General features: G+C 41.9%; 1 protein-coding gene across 2 annotated transcripts in view; it reads right to left on the bottom strand.

The window, feature by feature from the left end:
* Nucleotides 1-1,061: 1,061 nt before the first annotated feature.
* The window catches only part of GABBR1 (gamma-aminobutyric acid type B receptor subunit 1), an 81,159-nt gene continuing 62,006 nt past the window's right edge, over nucleotides 1,062-20,214 (bottom strand). For both annotated transcript variants that reach the window (XM_075836556.1, XM_075836555.1), the window contains exons 19-24: nucleotides 7,804-7,920; nucleotides 6,900-6,993; nucleotides 6,369-6,496; nucleotides 5,330-5,458; nucleotides 2,532-2,675; nucleotides 1,062-1,749 (exon numbers count right to left, since the gene is read on the bottom strand). In XM_075836556.1, the coding sequence (XP_075692671.1) occupies nucleotides 1,522-1,749; nucleotides 2,532-2,675; nucleotides 5,330-5,458; nucleotides 6,369-6,496; nucleotides 6,900-6,993; nucleotides 7,804-7,920 (840 nt within the window). In that variant the 3' untranslated portion in view covers nucleotides 1,062-1,521. The remainder of the gene's footprint in view (nucleotides 1,750-2,531; nucleotides 2,676-5,329; nucleotides 5,459-6,368; nucleotides 6,497-6,899; nucleotides 6,994-7,803; nucleotides 7,921-20,214) is intronic.

Raw genomic sequence — 20,214 nt, 5'->3', positions numbered from 1 at the left:
CCTGTCCTGTATACACCTGCAGTATACACACACCTGTCCTGTATACACCTGCAGTATACACACCTGTCCTGTATATACCTGCAGTGTAAATACCTGTCCTGTATATACCTGCAGTGTACACACCTGTCCTGTATATACCTGCAGTGTACATACCTGTAGTGTACATACTTGTCCTGTATATACCTGCAGTATACACACCTGTCCTGTACACATCTGCAGTGTACACACGTCCTGTATATACCTACAGTATACACAACTGTCCTGTAAATAACTGCAGTGTACAAATCTGTCCTGCATATCCCTGCAATGTAAACACCTGCCCTGTATATACCTACAGCATACACATCTATTCTGTATATACCAGCAGTGTACACAACAGTACTGTACACTCCTGTCCTGTATATACTTGCAGTATACACACCTGTCTTGTATACACCTGCAGTGTACACACCTGTTCTGTATATACCTGCTGTATACACACCTGTCATGTATACACCTGCAGTATACAACTGTGCTTTATACACCTACAGTATACACACCTGTCCTGTATACAGCTGAAGTGTGCACATTTGTCCTGTATACACCTGCAGTATACACACTTGTCCTGTAAATACCTGTAGTGTATACACCTGTCCGATATATACTGTACTTGCAGTGTACACACCAGTCCTGTATACACCTGCAGTGTACACACTTGTCCTGTATACACCTGCAGTATACACACCTGTCCTGTATACACCTGCAGTATACACACCTGAAGTGTACACACCTGTCCTGTATATACCTGCAGTGTACACACCTGTCCTGTATACGCCTGCAGTGTACGCACCTGTCCTGTATACGCCTGCAGTGTACGCACCTGTCCTGTATACACCTGCAGTATACGCACCTGTCCTGTATATGCCTGCTGTATACACCTCTGTCCTCTATACACCTCTGTCCTGTATACACCTGCAGTATACACACACACCTGTGCTGTATACACCTCTGTCCTGTATACACCTGCAGTGTCTATTGTGCTGTGATGGACATTAATTAAAAAACAGTGGGGAAAAAAAATATATTTTCTCATTTATTTATTGCAATCGCCAATCACAGTTTAGAAAACAAGTTGTAAGTGCAGTGGGTGCAGGTGACTCCAGGTGACGCTAGATAATGGATGTTCCCTGAGGGGGAAGGACTGGGGCTCTTGTTTTAGGGGCTTCACAGGTGTGGCTTCCGGAGGACAGGAATCTGTGTATAGCACAAGGGCTCTAGTGGCCGTTATGAAGTATAAGGTGCCTAATACATGAGACATCCAGAGACATAGAAAGAGAGTGCTGAGAGAGACGCGAGAGGGAGGATAGAAAACCCAGAATGGAAACCTCATAGAGAGACATACAGAGACAGATAGGAATGAGACAGACAGGGAAGACATTCTAGAAGAGGTGTAAGAAAAGAGGCCACACCGTGCATTGACAGCTATGTAGATGAGAGAGCGCCTGCCTGTCCGGTGGCTGACCATATTATGGCATGACATCTCTACTTGTATAAGAGGTGGACACGACTTCCATCACAGCTGTTCCTGCCCAGTTTGTCACCCCCCTCGGCCACTAGGCATCTGGCAAGAGGGAGTCCAGGCTGGTAGAGCGAGGAGACTGCCCCAGAGGAATTAGGATAGTGATTGTCGGAGCAGTTTTCCCGTGGCGTCACAGATTGTTTCCTGCGAGAGCGCAACTGCTGACGTAACTCCATAACCCGTTCTTCTTTCTATATGAGAGGGAAAGAGCAACAGTGAGACAAACCTGAAAATGGCGGACAAACAAAGCTTTAATGATAACTCCACCCAAAATACATAATTATCATAAATTATTATACTGGAAGTTGTCACAGCCCCGCCCCTTCACTGACATGACTGAATAGTAATATTACACCATGACCTATATGTAAAAAGAATAGCATTTCTCTAACACGAATCCTAACCCTACCCGATCATATCGTTTTCATAAGAATAGAGCATTAGGAAAGCAGAAAAAGCAACTTTGTATTAAAATGTTTCACTATGGTTAAGATCTCTGCTTGCTGTCAGTGAACGGATAAAATCTTTGCATTAAAGGTTTTTTTTTAAATTATAATTTTGATGGCCTATCCTTAGATCGGTGCGGGTCCGACTCCTGGCACCCCTGTTGAACAGCTGACTGAAGGTGCCATGGAGCTCCAGCGGAGCACCGATCCCCTTCATTGTTTACAAGGCACAGTACACTACAAGTGAATGGGACTGAGCTGCAATACCAGGAGCAGCCACTACTACATGTACAGCCAACCTAGCCTAGCTCACGCAGCTGAGGGTTTGTTACAATATATCGCTCTAGAAAGTCCTGGCTCTTATTTACACTGAAACATTGCAGCAAACGCTAAGCTTGTGTGATAATACGAAGTTGACTGGTTTCCAGACACTGAATGTGAACAGGAAGCGGTTACTGACAGCAAGCAGAAATATTAAAAAGGTGAGGGATTAAAAAAAGATGACCATATAAAATCTAGAACTTCACCTCAGCAATGATCCTGCCCAGCTCCTGGTTCTCCCTGTCCAGTAGTCGGGATTTCTCCTCCTCATTATTATTGGTGGACGATCCTGTCTTCAGGGTGTCCTGCTGCTCCGACTGCCATTCCCCTCTAGTAATGAGACGTCTCATCTGTAGAGAACAAGGACATCAAGACTGAAGGAACATCTCAAGACGACCATCAAAAACATTGGGATGGGAACCAGTGACCATAGCGAACATCAACATGAGCTGGCCTGAGATTTTACGTCCCTCGCCCCTCAGTGTACTTAGGGGGGTGTTTGGACTTGTGGACTTGAATGAACATCTTAAGCCAGCACGGCCGCTATACACTGGTCAGAGCCTTCTGCCAGAATAGCTGATCGGTGAAGGGTCCCGATGTCGGACCCCCACCGATCATATACTTATGACCTATCCTGTGGCTAGGACATTAGTATGAAAAACAACCCCCAACCTGAAGAACCTCTTTAACGCTTATCTGGCCGTCATCTAGTCCTCGTGACTCCCTTATACACAAGCACTCTCAGCTTGGCCGAGCATGCATGTACGTTCAATGGGGAGAGGGGTTTATAAAAGCCGCTTTTCTCCTGCGGAAATTGGAGGGGGTGTCTGATGACAAGAATGTCGACTGTTTCCAATAACAATCAGCAGAATTGTGAATGCAGCTCTGGAGTAAAATACAAGATGTTACACAAGTTTAGTAAAAGTAATAATTTGAGGTGACATGTTTCGGATATCACCTCATCTCAAGCAGACATTATATTATGGAAATTCTTTATTTTCCAGCTATTCCTTGAGGTTCCCAGAATTTAGTCCTGGCCTTTTCAGTACATGTCAAGTCAACCACAAAAACCTCCGCACATCATCCAGTGACCAATTTCTGCTTCATATTTCAGCCGCTCCATGTGTTGTCCGTATTTATCTCTCTCCTTCACGGGATACTTGGGGATTTCTTAGATTTGTGGACATCAAGATTTATATGACGGCAATAAGCCAAGGGTTAAATGTGGCTGACCGGAGATCAAATGATACAGACAGGAACATGATGCGGACTCACTGCCTCTGTACAATTGATCTACAGCTTATACCAATTCTCCGGTGGTTTCCTGGCATCACGTTCCAAACCACTTGTCTGGCTGAGCGATAAGTGAGGTGTAACGATAGATCTGTACTGCGGGCACAAGACCTAATCATTACCATTGTTACTGCAGCACAGCGTTTATCTCCTTATACCAACATGAGAGTTAAGGAGCAAAAATAAGAAAAGTGTCTGTAAATATTAGTCCCTCATTATGTTGTGGGAAATGTTAATATTTCATTCATAGCGATTATTATAATCTCCTACATGATTGGTGACAGCAGCTTATATAAGCCCCTAAATAATTTGTTGCCTAAATCTTCTACATCTATACCTGTGTGTCAGTCTTTACTGTAGCTCTGGAATTCTATTCACGAATCAGAACGTTCAGGGGGAACAGAGCTGCAGTCATTCACAGCTAGAAGAGTATGTTATACTGTGCTGCTGCAGTACACTGAATTGTGGGAGGACAGATCAATTGCAGCCTGTATTATACTCCAGAGCTGCACTCACTATTCTGTTGGTCGTGTCACTGTGTTCATTACTTATCCTGCACTGATCCTGAGTTACATCCTGTATTATACTCCAGAGCTGCACTCACTATTCTGTTGGTGGAGTCACTGTGTACTTACATTACTTATCCTGTACTGATTCTGAGTTACATCCTGTATTATACTCCAGAACTGAGCTCACTATTCTGCTGGTGGAGTCACTGTGTACATACATTACATTACTTATCCTGTACTGATCCTGAGTTACATCCTGTATTATACTCCAGAGCTGCACTCACTATTCTGCTGGTGGAGTCACTGTGTACATACATTACATTACTTATCCTGTACTGATCCTGAGTTACATCCTGTATTATACTCCAGAGCTGCACTCACTATTCTGCTGGTAGAGTGACTGTGTGTACAAACATTACATTACTTATCCTGTACTGATCCTGAGTTACAGCCTGTATTATACTCCAGAGCTGTACTTACTATTCTGCTGGTGGAGTCACTGTGTACATACATTACATTACTTATCCTGTACTGATCCTGAGTTACAGCCTGTATTATACTCCAGAGCTGCACTCACTATTCTGCTGGTGGAGTCACTGTGTACATACATTACATTACTTATCCTGTACTGATCCTGAGTTATGTCCTGTATTATACTCCAGAGCTGTACTCAGTATTCTGCTGGTGGAGTCACAGTGTACATACATTACATTACTTATCCTGTACTGATCCTGAGTTACATCCGGTATTATACTCCAGAGCTGCACTCACTATTCTACTGGTGGAGTCACAGTGTACATACATTACATTACTTATCCTGTACTGATCCTGAGTTACATCCGGTATTATACTCCAGAGCTGCACTCAGTATTCTGCTGCTGGAGTGTACTTACATTACATTATTTATCCTGTACAGAGCTGCATTCACAATTTTGCAGGCTTCAGAGCTGAAAGCTCCTAGCTTTTCCTGCTTGCTCAATGTCTGCATAGAGCTTTCTTTGCTAATTTGCATTATAGGAGCTCAGCTACACAGTTAGGGAGTTATGTGTCTGACAACAAACTTGTTGACTGATTTGAATAAGGTTTAGAATACCAGAATTGTGAATGCAGCTCTAGAGTATAATACAGGATGTAACTAAAGAACGGCCATTTTTGGAGGAAACATGTTTATGATATCACCCACATCTTAACAGGTTCCTCACCTTAGGAACAAATAATACGACCAGCGTGATGTAGGCTGAGAAGACGATGGCCAGGGAAGAGAATGCAAAGGAGGCGTCTTGTTGACTGCTGAGGATCATGGTTACTGGTGCCGTGATCAGACACAAGACCTGCAGAATAAGATGGTAACCTGGTATAAGACTGGCTTCTATGAAGGCTTCAATTATGCCAAGCATGTTGCTCTACCATTCAGTTTACTATCAATAAATCTCCTAATAAGATGTGTTGGGTCACATCTGATCACACATGGCCCAGTATTGGTCCATGAAGGGTAAAATAAAAAGTTCTCATGAGGATTGGAAACACTCAATCTTCAAACATACGCCTTCCCTTCATTGTTCTGGAAGTCCAAGACCAAGCAGATATCTAACGTACCATGGTGTAGACGAGACATCTGCCAAACCTATGAAGCCACAGACCTCATCTTCAGAAGCTACCACCTAATATAATGCATTTGTAGATTTACACTCTAAACTAAAATGAGCAAAAATGACAATTCGACATGACAACAAGTTTCAACACAAGAGATTTGGGAACTAAATTAGACAACAAGTTGAGTAAAGTAGCGACTAATCTGAGAGGCTGGAAAATAAGCGGATTAAGAAACCGAAGAGCGATACACAAGGAAGTATTTTACAGTACAATGGGTGATATTTTTGCGATTTTCTCAGGTGCCATGACATAGACATTAAAGATTGTACGTCCTCTATTCTTGGATACGCACAGTAGACCGTCCACTACACAACAAGAAGCATAACATCCTCAAAAATCGATCTAGGTAAAAATTACCCACATTCTTCCCTCCTTACAAAGCATCTAATATTGAATTTTTGGGTGGATTGATTTCTTAACGATTTCTCGGTTATTTTACCGCCTTTTCTCTGCTATCCAATAACTTGAGAATAGATTCCGTTACGTTGCTTCAGTTCATCCATTTTTAATCCCATTCTCTCACATGACAATAAACAGAATTCCCCTTGATTCTTAAGATTTCCTCATCTTCTTGTTCACAATACTCACAGCAACGTTGTATATAGCCATCCCCACCGCACGATGGTCATTGATTTTCTCAGTAGAGACGCTCTTTGTCTCGTAAGCTAGAAAAATACCGAGCAAGAGGAGGAGACCCTTGGAGCCATACACAATACCTAAAACCAGGAGAAAAGAAATGAAGACGTGAAAGACGAGCAAAGGAGAACCCGAGACATCGAGGAGGAGAAGAGCAAAGAAGAACGGAGCAAGACTTCTGCTATTATGATTGGCTGAAGACCAAAGGCCTTCATTCATGAGATGTCTACAAGATGGCATGCGATGTCAAATCCTAGCTACCCTGCAGTCCATCATGGCCGATAGCATTAAAGTTGCGTCACATCTGATCCCAATGTGGCAGCATCATCTTCAATGGATGGTGGAGAACGCTTGCTTTGGTTGGCCTGCAGGTGACTGATGTTTTTATTTCTTTATTTTTTAATTAGTCTTTATAAGTATTTTTATTACATGTTGCCAGTGATAATCTATGTCAAACTTTCCGCTCAGGAAGTAGACACCCACCGAGCCATGTGTTCATCTTTACGGAGCTGCAGTGCTCCAGTTGAGGCAAGATGAGGACATCAAGGTCTCCACGGGGTTCTTCTTTAGTGAACTCCTAGTATGGGCCATAAGATAAGAAAAAATTACTAAAATGTTCACAAACTTCTTAAAACATGGGAATTTTGCTTTGAATTGCTCTACATCTATGGTTGGCCAGCTTCTGATAAGGAAAAGTAGAAGAGCATTGGAGCATTGGGCGGAGGGATTAAATATTTACATTTAACCTGAAAGGACAAGTGACAGAATTGGACGTGTTGCGGTGGTTTTTATCCAGAATGGAGAATTACTTGAAATGAAGCAAACTAGTGATCAGGTCAATGTATCCCAACCGGGCTTGTGGGGAACCCTGGGGGTTAGGTGTTCGCTGGAAAACAGCAACACCAAGAGCTGTAACCTATAAGATAGTTGTAATGTTTCCCTGGGTGTAGAATTTTTTCTCAAGGGTTCACCCGTGTATAGAAGATTGGTGAATACTAGTGCTCAGGCTGAGAACACACATCATTAGAGGAGTTCTCTCGTGGAGACAATCCCTTTCCGTAAGCCCTATTAGGGCATTGAACGTCCTTTTTAGATTGAAGCCGGCCTGGCAATCAGCTGATCGTGTTGGGTTGTGTTTTTGAATCCTTGATTGATCAGCTTTTTCCAGGTGCGCTGCTAAGGGCCTCACATTTTTCCTCCAGCACCCTCTGCAGGTGGAGTGTAGTATTGCATGGTGCCTATTCAATTGAGTCAATCTTTGTTAGCTGATCTCCACTCTGGCTAGCAGAGTGAGATCCCGAGCTGGCCTCTATGACAACCATGTTTCCGACCAGGGCGTATGGATAGGGTTTGTCCTATGAAGGCTGCTTTCCATAGTCAATAGTACCTCAATAGTACGCTGCAGGGGATCCACTATCTGCCAGATAACGAATGTTATTACATCCAGGCCCAAGAGTAGTCCAACTGTACTGTACAGCTTCCAGGGCTCCACGGTCTGTGACTGCTGTAAGTCAAAATGTAAACATTACAAGATATAATGTTATATGGAAAACATGAAATAAAATCTGCATGACATATACATGACATATACAGCAAGCACACACGTCACGTCAGGTCATATAATGTACCGCAATCCTGATTGTCCTATCATGTACTTTATTTTCGTAACCCAACACACACTGGATTTTCTGGGGAAATTAACTTCTAGCAGAGCCCTTGGTTATTATTTCAGAGGGTTCTAAGGCGGAGTTCACAGCAGCGTTGGGTTCCATTGATGGATTCCGTTAGACCTTTCCGTCAGAGGAACAGATGAACAGGAACCATAACTTCCGTTTTCATTACCATTGATTTCAATGGTACTGCTTCCGTTGCAGTTGGTTTCCGTTCTGTAAGGTTTCGGTTTTCATCGTAGAAACAATAGCATAGTCGACTAATCAATGGTAATGCAAATGGAAGCTCTGGTTTCCGTTTGGCTTTCCGTTCATCAGTTCCTCCGATGGAAAGGTTTGACGGAACCCATGAACGGAAGCCTGACGGTGACGCTGATGTGAACAGGCCCTTAGATATTATCTCAGAGCTCTGATTGATTATCTCAATGCCTTTAGATATTGTTTCCGGACTTTGGCTTATGTCAGAGCCATGAGTGATTATTTCATACTGCTGACTTATTATCTCAGAGAGCTCAAAAATTAACTCAGGCCTTCAGATATTGTCTCAGAACCCTTCAATGTTAAGTCAGAGCCCTGACCTTGTTGCAGAGTTTGACTGAGTTCACACGGGGCAGATACACTGCGTAATAGCACGCAGCGTATCCGCCCTGTGCGCTGCAGGGAATTCCGGGCGAAAAGGCGCACCAAACTGTGGTGCAGTTTTTCGCTCGGAATGTCCGCTGCGAAAAACTGCAGCACTGCTAGCAGGTCGGCCTCATCCCAGGACACCGCTGTAGCCTGTGATTGGCTGCAGCGGCGGTCACATGGGAAGAAGCGTCATCCCAGGAGGATGAAACACAGATTCCTAGGTAAGTATAAAATATTTTTTCTTTTCTGGGGCAGGATCGCAGCGAACCCGCCGCAAAAAACACAACTGCTATTTGTTGCTATTTTTTTGATATTTTCATAGGCAACTGATTTATTATCTCCGAGGTTATCATCTCAGTGTTCTGACGTAACATCTCAAGCTCTGAATTATTCTTTTAGAACCCAGAGAGTCTTATTTTATTTTCATTGGTCTCTGGGCTCCGTCATACACTTCCTAATGCCACGACTATCAACATGGTGGCATTAAAGCTGCGGCCTTTAATCGCATTGTAATGAGCGAACCACAGGACAAAATGTGTCGCCCCCTAGTGTCTGTTCCAGTAGTTTCCGGAATTGATCATGATTACACGCCAGTAAGATAAAGGGAACATGTCTGGTCTGTCGATGACCCTTGAAGCCGGGATCTCCGATGGCTTTTGTTCTTTTCTCAGTAATCACTAGAATCCATTAAGGGAATTACTATGAGGGCTAAGAGATTATTTTCCGTCATTTCATTTTTTTTATTGGAGTGGAATGGTTTTTATTCTAAAGTTCTCGGTTTTTTTTTAATGATTATTTCGCCCTTGATCAGACCTGAGATGGCATTACTGCCGATTACTTCTGGGGCACAGCAGCAGCCGGCGTATGAATACATATTAATGCAACGATCATCTTGCCGTCCTCTGTGCTGCTGACAGCGGCTGTGATATCCCACCGTTTCGCCTACGTGAGGTGTGCTGACAGAATCGGGTTAAGAACTCTACTGTGCGATCAAGCACGACAGTTTCGCTCTGCTACGTCTAGATCTCTGCAGACAGACCTGGCCTTGGGCTTCCTACTAGACATACAGAAGTGTCAAGGACCGGAGCATCGATTCCAGGTGCGCTGTCACATTCGGGCAGTCTGGTTACACCGCTAATGGGAAATCACAACACTGGCAGAGAAGGAAATCACTCTCCCATCTAAATTGTGGGGAATGGGATTTTTAAAAACCACGCAGTTAGTCACTTTCTGTCGCAATTTTGCCGCATTTCTTGCCATTGACTCCAGAAAACTGTGCTACGGTGCCTTATTTGGGCTGGTTCCTGACATATGACACCCTGGGGGTCGCCCCTGTACAATGACACAACATGCTTCATCTTTTTAGGATAGACAGAAGAACAGATGCTAGGTTGACAACTATTAATAGCTGTCAGTCTTCACTGTGATTTTGGCATTCTATTCATGAGCCAAGCGTAGGATGAATCATGGTAGAAACTGTATGCGAGGAATTGTGGGATTATTATCAATAAGCAACGCTCTAGGGAGGTCTCCTGGAATAGGGTTGCATAAAACCTCAAGAACATGACGCATCTTAAACTTATTTTGCACTTAACACTTTAATTGCAATTGTATTAGATATTAAAGAGTGATCTTTGGGTTTTTCAGTCTTCTATAAATAAAGCTTGATCCTTAGAAAGTTGTATAACGTTTCATTATATAATATATTTTGTGTTCAAAATCCTGACCATTTTCAATATCTCTTCTTGCTGTTAGTGAATGAGAACATTCTTTTTTTTTTTACATGCAGAATATGAAAACCTGTACTGATCATGTGCAAATGACACAGATGCAGGACTTGCTCAAAGCAAAGGCCCCATGCACACGACCGTAAAAACGCCCGTAATTACGGCCCGAAATTACGGGCCCATAGACTTCTATTGGCCACGGGTACCTTCCCGTTTGCTTACGGGAAGGTGCCCGGGCTGTTGAAAAATATAGAACATGTCCTATTTCAGGCCGTAATTACGGCACGGGCAGGCCCATAGAAGTCTATGGGGCTCCCGTAATTATGGGTGGCTACGTGTGTGCACCCGTAATTACGGGAGCGTTGCTAGGCGATGTCAGGGGATTCCCCTGTCTGATTGAAATTTTTGAATAAAGAGAAGCAGAGAAAACGGGTCCGTAAATACGGGTTAAATACGGGTTAAAAACGTGTGACAAAGGACCCGTATTTACGCCAGTATTTACAGGAGGGAAAAAATACTGTCGTGTGCATGGGGCCTAAGCAAACTGATTCACTGTAATAAACCCTACAACTCTGTGAGCAGGACATGATCACACCTAGCTTGCCAACCTCTTGGTGTAAATGCTAAAAGTTTCCATCCAGACATCTAGCAGAGATCTTGAAAATGGTGAACAATTAAAACGCAGTAGGAATAATTATCAACATTAGAATCCTTAATTGCTGGACATTTGTAAACTTAACCCCATTCTGCTCAATAATACCCAAATCTTGACAGAAACACTACTTTGATGTCAATTTGCACCCCCTCTTCCTTTGTGCTATGGTTCGATGGGCGGTCCCTCAAACAGGACTGTTAGGAAGTATAAGGCCCCATGCACACGACCGTATTTTTTATCCATCCGTAAATACGGTCTGTAAATACAGATCCGTAGTCATCTATAGTCATCTGTAAATCATTTGCATTTACGGGAGCGTAAATACGGTCCATATTGCATCCATAATGCATCCGTATTTACGGATCCACTAAAAAACAGGGTGGAATCTAGGGTAATGCCCTGGTGTTTCATAGCAACGCTTGCGTAATTACGGACCGCTACGAATGCACATATGTAATACGGTCATGTGCATGGGGTCTAACAGGGAGGCAGAGTGGAGCAGTTGCCCAGCCGCCATTGAAAACTTTCTTTGAAAAATCTGAATAAATCTGTGCAACTTTTCCATTTTATAGATGGAAGAAGAGCCCTCAAAATCATGTCCTCTGGTGGGCCCAAAGAACACCAGTTTGACACTGTCTAGCCTTGTTGCCCACAGCAACCAATCAGAGCGCAGCTTTCATTTTATAAACTGCTCTGGAAAAATTAAAGCTGCACTGTGATAGGTTGCTATGGGTAACAAGGCCAGTTTCTTTGTTTTAATAAATGAGGCCTACTAAAAACTACTAGCCCTACTGTAAAGTATATTAGAAATTTGTAAAGCTATTCATTATATACACATACCTAACAACTAACAATGTCACCCGGAAATAGGAGAGATCTCCCAGACTCCTGGGACAGCAGGCAAACCTCATGAGTGTCGCGTCTACTTAAAAATATATAGAAATATTTGCCTGCCGGCTACTTAAAAATATAGTCGCCTCTCCGTATTCCTGCAACCCCCGCTACTATCCGGCGCCGCTGCAGCAGTACGAAAATAACTACGTGAAGTATCACGTATCTGTACGTGTGGTTTGGGGTCTGTATTATGGGGGGGGTCTGGTATGAGGTGTATATTAAAGAGGTTTTGGGGTCTATATTTCTATGGGGTCTGGTCTGGGGTCTGTTTTTCTTTAGGGGGTCTGGTGTGGGGTCTGTATTTTCGGGCCTATTTTATTAAGGTGCTTGTCTGGGGTCTGTATTTGTTTAGGGGGTCTGGTCTAGAGTCTGTATTAGTAAAGGGGGTCTGATCTGGGGTCTGTATTCATTTTAGGGTGTGATGAAGGGCCTCATATGCACTATTTGGGATTCAATCATTTGGAGGTGTGTCCTAAGCAAATGGGCGGGGCACAAGGCTAAATTCTTTCGTGCGGTCGCAGAATGCCGCTTTGTACGTTTTCGGTACGTTCCTGGTCTTTCTCAAAACTTGCCAAGTATGTATTTTATTGGGGTTGATCTTTATTTAGAATAAACAGGAAAAACCCTTTAATGAAGCAAAGTCTTTCGAAACCCTAATACCCCGCTCTGAATACTGGACCCAGAAACTAATAAATATAAATCTGGAACCTATAGCCTGTAACGTATTTTCATTATAGTAAGAAGTTCTGCAGATACAATATCCCGACCTCAGGCCCCGGAGACACAAGTTATAGTTTATTAGAAGTATCGCTGCGGATTACGTACTGCTGATTGTATTCCTCAGAGATTTATCAAACGGCCCAAAACATTATCTTATAGGTGACAACTACAGTGTAATGAAAGTAGGTAAAATCTGAGATTTATGACCCTATAACAGCGTGGCCCGGCACAGGATGAAATGCAACAAACTGTCACCAAACTGGGAGCCGCTTCCTGAAATACATTAATAATAGGCGAAGACAAAGTGGCCGTCGCAGGGGAAATGAGGACATTAGTGAGATAAGCCATTATAAATCACCGGTATCCTAATAACCTAGAATCTTGCGCTCCAGCCTGAAGACATGGTGGCGGCGATAAGGATTTGAAGATTAAGCAGGTTATATACACTGCTCCAGGGCGTCGTATAGAACATGTAATATTACCATCATATGGAGGTATAGTTGTCCATTTACCCGTCTCGCTATTGTATGGTATTATCTTTATTACTAAATTTACACTCGAAACTGCCTCGGCCTATGGACTAGTAGACCCTAAATTAGCATTGATACTTGCGATAAGCAAATAGATTCTACACAAATTGAATTCGGTCTGAATTTTACAAAAGTTTTGGATTCGGCGAAATCCGAAACTTTTAGGGTTTGCGGCTCACAAATCGCAAATCTTGCACCTGCGCATTAAAAAACCATGTGCCACCTGCTGGACTTCACCAAGCTACTCCTTTATCACTGTTTATCTTTATGGTTATAATGTAAGTCATGGCCACTCATCGGTCGCTGCTACCGAGTGCCAATGCATGCAGCTCATAGCCGGGCGGTACAGGTGTCGGCAGTCCCGCTCTACTCCCTCTCCGCCCACCGAACCATTCATTACTCTGACATTATGAATTATTATCTCCCGATACAGCACGCTCTCCCCCACCACAACATTTTATATCTCTACCTTCAGCACAGAGCTGGATCACGCGCAGTAAGTGTTTGCAGCCAGGTTGAAGTACACCTTTCCATTGCACATTCGCAAGATTTCGATGAGCACATCCTGGAGGCGGCGGTGTCAATCAACTCAAAGGCTAGATTCACACGAGCGTGGGGAAACTCGGACGTGAATAACCGTGAGGTTATCACGGATCCCCATAAACTTAAGCTTATGGAGGTATCCGTGAAAACGGAAGATAATAGGACAGGTTCTGTTTTTCAACGGACCCTTCACACGGTACGTTGAAACAACGGCCGTGTGAACGGCCCCATTGAAAAAACAATAAAGACAAGAGTTTTCAGGGCAATCTGGGCACTTGTGATTTGCAACAAATTTCATCGGACTGAATCAAGTCGGACGGCTGATTAGATCAAACTGGACCGGAAACAAGTTTCGGGAAATTCGCTCATCTCTATTGATGACCCTAATACGCCTATATTGCCATTAATCAGGCCTGATTGTAGGGAAGGATGAAAGGACACATACCCTGGGGCCTCCACCACCTTTGAGGACCTAAAAATTTCGGCCACCCTCAAAACCGTATTGAGAAAAACGCTTGCCCGGCGGATAGAAGAGAGTCTTTGGTTACCTGCCTCAGTATTGACCCTGTGAGTCGCAGATTGCTTATGACCCAGCATTTTCTAGCTATGCTCCTGGTACGCTATTTATATTGGTAGTGTATATACTGCATACCTCTAAGACCCCCACCACTCGGGAAAACAGAGATCCTGTGATAGTCTATTGACATCCTATTCAGCCAAAATAGGGGTATGTGCACATGTAGTTATTTCAGGCGTGTTTTGGGCGTTTACGCCTCGAAAAACGCCTGAAAAAGTGGAAGCAGAATGCCTACAAACATCTGCCCATTGATTTCCATGGAAAATACGGCGTTCTGTTCCGACGGGCGTTTTTTTACGCCTCGTTTTCCAAAAACGGCACGTAAAAAGACGCCCACGAGAAAGAAGTGCATGTCACTTCTTGGGACATTTTTGGAGCCGTTTTTCATTGACTCTATAGAAAAACAGCTCCAAAAATGGCCGCAAAAAAAACGCCACAATAATTGCAAGTGGCTTAAAAAACGTCTGAAAATCAGCAGCGCTTTTCCCTTGAAAACAGCTCCGTATTTTCAGAAGTTTTTGATTTTGTGTGTGCACATACCCTAAAGGATTAACTGCATCGAATGTGTCTGTAACTTCCATAGACCTCAGTGGACAGGGTCATGCACATGTGAAACACCTATTCTATATGTGGCTGAAATACAGTTTAGGTGGGCTCCGGGGCCCAGAGGCTGGAGGCCCCTAACAAGTTTTTGGCTCAGGGTCTGCACCGACATTAATCCAGCATTGGCTATTACTCAACACCCTTCCTAAAATACCATAGCTGCCAGCCTTATACAGAATGTTACACGTTCTGGGCAGATATCGACCTGAACCCGCAGCATAAGATTGTGGTACCCAGAACACACGGCACCATCTCCTTACTGTTTATATCCTGATTCCAGACCTCTACCTTCCCTACTACAAGCAAGTGCTGACTGGCAGAGAGCCCAGTAACATAGCAAACTGCATTCAACATCAACAAAAATAAGTGCTGCAATATATCTGCTATCAAAACTTCAGAGGTTCAATTAAAGAGGACATCAGGTTTACATATTAACTTCAGTCAGAAATTAATGTTTTCCTAATCATTCAAGTCCATATTCTTGTATATAGGAGCAGTATTATAGTAGTTATATTCTTGTATATAGGAGCCGTATTACAGTAGTTATATTCTTGTATATAGGGGGCAGTATTATAGTAGTTATATTCTTGTATATAGGAGCAGAATTATAGTAGTGATATTCTTGTATATAGGGGGCAGTATTATAGTAGTTATATTCTTGTATATAGGAGCAGTATTATAGTAGTTATATTCTTGTATATAGGAGCCGTATTACAGTAGTTATATTCTTGTATATAGGGGGCAGTATTATAGTAGTTATATTCTTGTATATAGGGGCAGTATTATAGTAGTTATATTCTTGTATATAGGGTTAGTATTATAGTAGTTATATTCTTGTATATAAGAGCAGTATTATAGTAGTTATATTCTTGTATATAGGAGCAGTATTATAGTAGTTATATTCTTGTATATAGGAGCAGTATTATAGTAGTTATATTCTTGTATATAGGGGCAGTAATACAGTAGTTATATTCTTGTATATAGGAGCCGTATTATAGTAGTTATATTCTTGTATATAGGGGCAGTATTATAGTAGTTATATTCTTGTATATAGGGGCAGTATTATAGTAGTTATATTCTTGTATATAGGGTCAGTATTATAGTAGTTATATTCTTGTATATAGGAGCAGTATTATAGTAGTTATATTCTTGTATATAGGAGCAGTATTATAGTAGTTATATTCTTGTATATAGGGGCAGTATTATAGTAGTTATATTCTTGTATATAGGGTCAGTATTATAGTAGTTATATTCTTGTATATAGGAGCAGTATTATAGTAGTTATATTCTTGTATATAGGGGGCAGTATTATAGTAGTTATAGTCTTGTATATAGGAGCAGTATTATAGTAGTTATATTCTTGTATATAGGGGGCAGTATTATAGTAGTTATATTCTTGTATATAGGGGGCAGTATTATAGTAGTTATATTCTTGTACATAGGGAGCAGTATTATAGTAGTTATATTCTTGTATATAGGAGGCAGTATTATAGCAGTTATATTCTTGTACATAGGAGGCAGTATTATAGTAGTTATATTCTTGTATATAGGGGCAGTATTATAGTAGTTATATTCTTGTATATAGGGGGCAGTATTATAGTAGTTATATTCTTGTATATAGGGGGCAGTATTATAGTAGTTATATTCTTGTATATAGGGGCAGTATTATAGTAGTTATATTCTTGTATATAGGGTCAGTATTATAGTAGTTATATTCTTGTATATAGGGTCAGTATTATAGTAGTTATATTCTTGTATATAGGAGCAGTACTATAGTAGTTATATTCTTGTATATAGGAGCAGTATTATAGTAGTTATATTCTTGTATATAGGGGCAGTATTATAGTAGTTATATTCTTGTATATAGGGTCAGTATTATAGTAGTTATATTCTTGTATATAGGAGCAGTATTATAGTAGTTATATTCTTGTATATAGGGGGCAGTATTATAGTAGTTATATTCTTGTATATAGGGGCAGTATTATAGTAGTTATATTCTTGTATATAGGAGCAGTATTATAGTAGTTATATTCTTGTATATAGGAGGCAGTATTATAGTAGTTATATTCTTGTATATAGGGGGCAGTATTATAGTAGTTATATTCTTGTATATAGGGGGCAGTATTATAGTAGTTATATTCTTGTACATAGGGAGCAGTATTATAGTAGTTATAGTCTTGTATATAGGAGCAGTATTATAGTAGTTATATTCTTGTATATAGGGGGCAGTATTATAGTAGTTATATTCTTGTATATAGGGGGCAGTATTATAGTAGTTATATTCTTGTACATAGGGAGCAGTATTATAGTAGTTATATTCTTGTATATAGGAGGCAGTATTATAGCAGTTATATTCTTGTACATAGGAGGCAGTATTATAGTAGTTATATTCTTGTATATAGGGGCAGTATTATAGTAGTTATATTCTTGTATATAGGGGGCAGTATTATAGTAGTTATATACTTGTATATAGGAGCAGTATTATAGTAGTTATATTCTTGTATATAGGGGTAGTATTATAGTAGTTATATTCTTGTATATAGGAGCAGTATTATAGTAGTTATATTCTTGTATATAGGAGGCAGTATTATAGTAGTTATATTCTTGTACATAGGGGGCAGTATTATTGTAGTTATATTCTTGTATATAGGGGCAGTATTATAGTAGTTATATTCTTGTATATAGGGGGCAGTATTATAGTAGTTATATTCTTGTATATAGGGGGCAGTATTATAGTAGTTATATTCTTGTATATAGGAGCAGTATTATAGTAGTTATATTCTTGTACATAGAGGGCAGTATTAGGGTATGTTCACACGGCAGCGTCCGTAACGGCTGAAATTACGGGGCTGTTTTCAGGAGAAAACAGCACCGTAATTTCAGCCGTAATGGCATGTTGAGGCGCTATTTCGCTGCGTCCATTACGGACGTAAATGGAGCTGTTTTTCTATGGAGTCAATGGAAAACGGCTCCATTTACGTCTGAAGAATTGACAGGCACTTCTTTGACGCGGGTAAAAAAATTTACCGTGTGCACAGAACATCGTAAGACCCATTCTAATGAATGGGCAGATGTTTGCCAACGCTATCGAGGCGCATTTTCGGACGTAAATCGAGGCGTAAAACGCCCGAATTACGTCCGTAAATAAGCCGTGTGAACATACCCTTATAGTGGTTATATTCTTTTCCATGGGCGGGGTTGCAGTTTTATAGTAATACTAGTGAAAAAAAATATTTCGCTTAGTTTCTCAGGGAAATTGGCTGAATTTTGAGAAATGTGCCTAGAGCAGATGTCATTTCCCGTCTCCTCTCCCACTTCATTGGCTCCTAATACAAATTTCATTACTTAGCAGGGGGCAGCACTGATCACAGGTGAAACACGATGGGAGTGACATTCAGATATAATAAATGAAGGAATATTTACTGCACTATGAAGTGTTAATATTACTTGAGATTGAAATTGCTCTTTAATAATGATTTAAAGGGGCAGACACACATTCTACATACTAATTAAGATGCTGATTATCCGTAATTGGTTTTCTGGGTTTTTCCAACTGTGCCAAAATATATCAATTGTAAAGATTGTGGCAGATGCCGCAGCACAAAAGGACTGAATAGAAACCAACAGCTCAGCAACAGTTTCATAGATGGGTAATAATAGCCCAGGAACCTAGCGCAGCCACCCCCCCCCCCCCCAATCCCCTCCAAGGCGGAGGCATCAGATCGTTACTGCTGCTAAATGTATCACGGGGGGAATGGAAGAAATTGGACAGAGATAAGATGAGATGGAGAGACATGAGGCCCCTGACTGTACAGTATGACCAGAGGGGACAGACACAAGATCAGATGACGCCAGTGCACCAGACGCCGAGTGCTGCAACCAGCTGTTATTTGTCAAACTCCATTTCTGAGAATTGTTCTTCTATATTAAGTCTGATCACCGTCATTTCCTCCGCAATCGCTCCTCATGATGAGGTGTGATGCTAATGATTCTCAATCTATATACCCCGACGTGTGATCATGGGGATGAGGGTGGGGAGGGGGGGGGGAGATACAGATGCACGTGTCAAGCTCCTGCATTGCGTTGCTGTCTGTTACCATGGAAACACGATGCAAAAGGAAAATATAGATCGCTGCCAACCAGCAACCCCCCCCCCAACCTTCTCAATTTGCCTCAGTAGTCTGATTCCTCATGTCATCCTCATCTCGCCATGCCTGTCAGTACCACCTAGATCCAAGAAACGAGATATATTCTCTAACACTTGGGGAAGGGAGGGTGGTATTTAAAGGGCAAACAAGCCCCCGTCTTCAGTGCCATTATTCCAATTATCTACAAGAAAACAAAGGTGTTCTCATTCAGCTTCCTCTCTGGATATGGACGTTACTGGGAGAAAATGAATTTGTTCACGTCCATATGGTTCCTCTGGAATTTCTTGGGCTCGCTCTCTAAAATGTCATCATCTCGTTAGTTTTCGGTATACGTATGATAACCTTTCAACGTAAAGACCCCCAAAGTGCCAATTAGGGGACTAAAAATAGCTTCCCCCTCCGTGCGCCGGGTCACATGACATACTTCCGTGCAGCTTGACTCCTTAGAAACATAAGAAGCGCCGTTTCTTAGGGGTGAGGTTGGATAGACTCGCATGTATGACACTTCTGAGGGGAAATTTAGTGAGCGTAATTGCTCCCGCTAGTTTTGCTTTAACAAGTATCTGAAGGAAGCGTCTCTTCTGGACAGGTTCCTTTATGGTTTTATGAACAAAGACAAAAGATGGATCTGTGTTTTTTACGAATCCGTATTATGGCACCCATAGAAATCTACACGCCCATGCGGTGCCTCCAATTTCATGCGGAGGTCTTTTTTCTTTCTCGATGGATTCTCATGGACAGGTGTCTGGCCGCGGCTTATTCCCATCTCCCTCTTAATCCCCTCTTCACTCTCCCGATCGTGCGTGTCTATGGGGGAGTCTGAAATAATTGCCACCCGAACAAGCATTCGGCCAACAGTTATTAATTGTGTATGGCGACCCCAACATACACATGATTAGCAGGGAATGAGAGTACAGGAAATTATTGCTTATACTTGTATGTAGGTGGGTGACTGGTTGACCAAAGACATCTCCTCATAGCCTTCAAAATGGCTGACTATGGTTGTAGTTTGTCAACCATGATTAGCACTTCCAGGTTTTCTTCCAGGTAATGCAATGCCTGTACATAGATGTTCATGTAGCCCTATGTCTGGCTATTGTTGGA

This window comes from Rhinoderma darwinii, chromosome 8, assembly GCF_050947455.1.
Source record: "Rhinoderma darwinii isolate aRhiDar2 chromosome 8, aRhiDar2.hap1, whole genome shotgun sequence".
NCBI lineage: Eukaryota > Metazoa > Chordata > Amphibia > Anura > Rhinodermatidae > Rhinoderma > Rhinoderma darwinii.
This window is presented reverse-complemented; position numbering and strand designations above follow the sequence as displayed.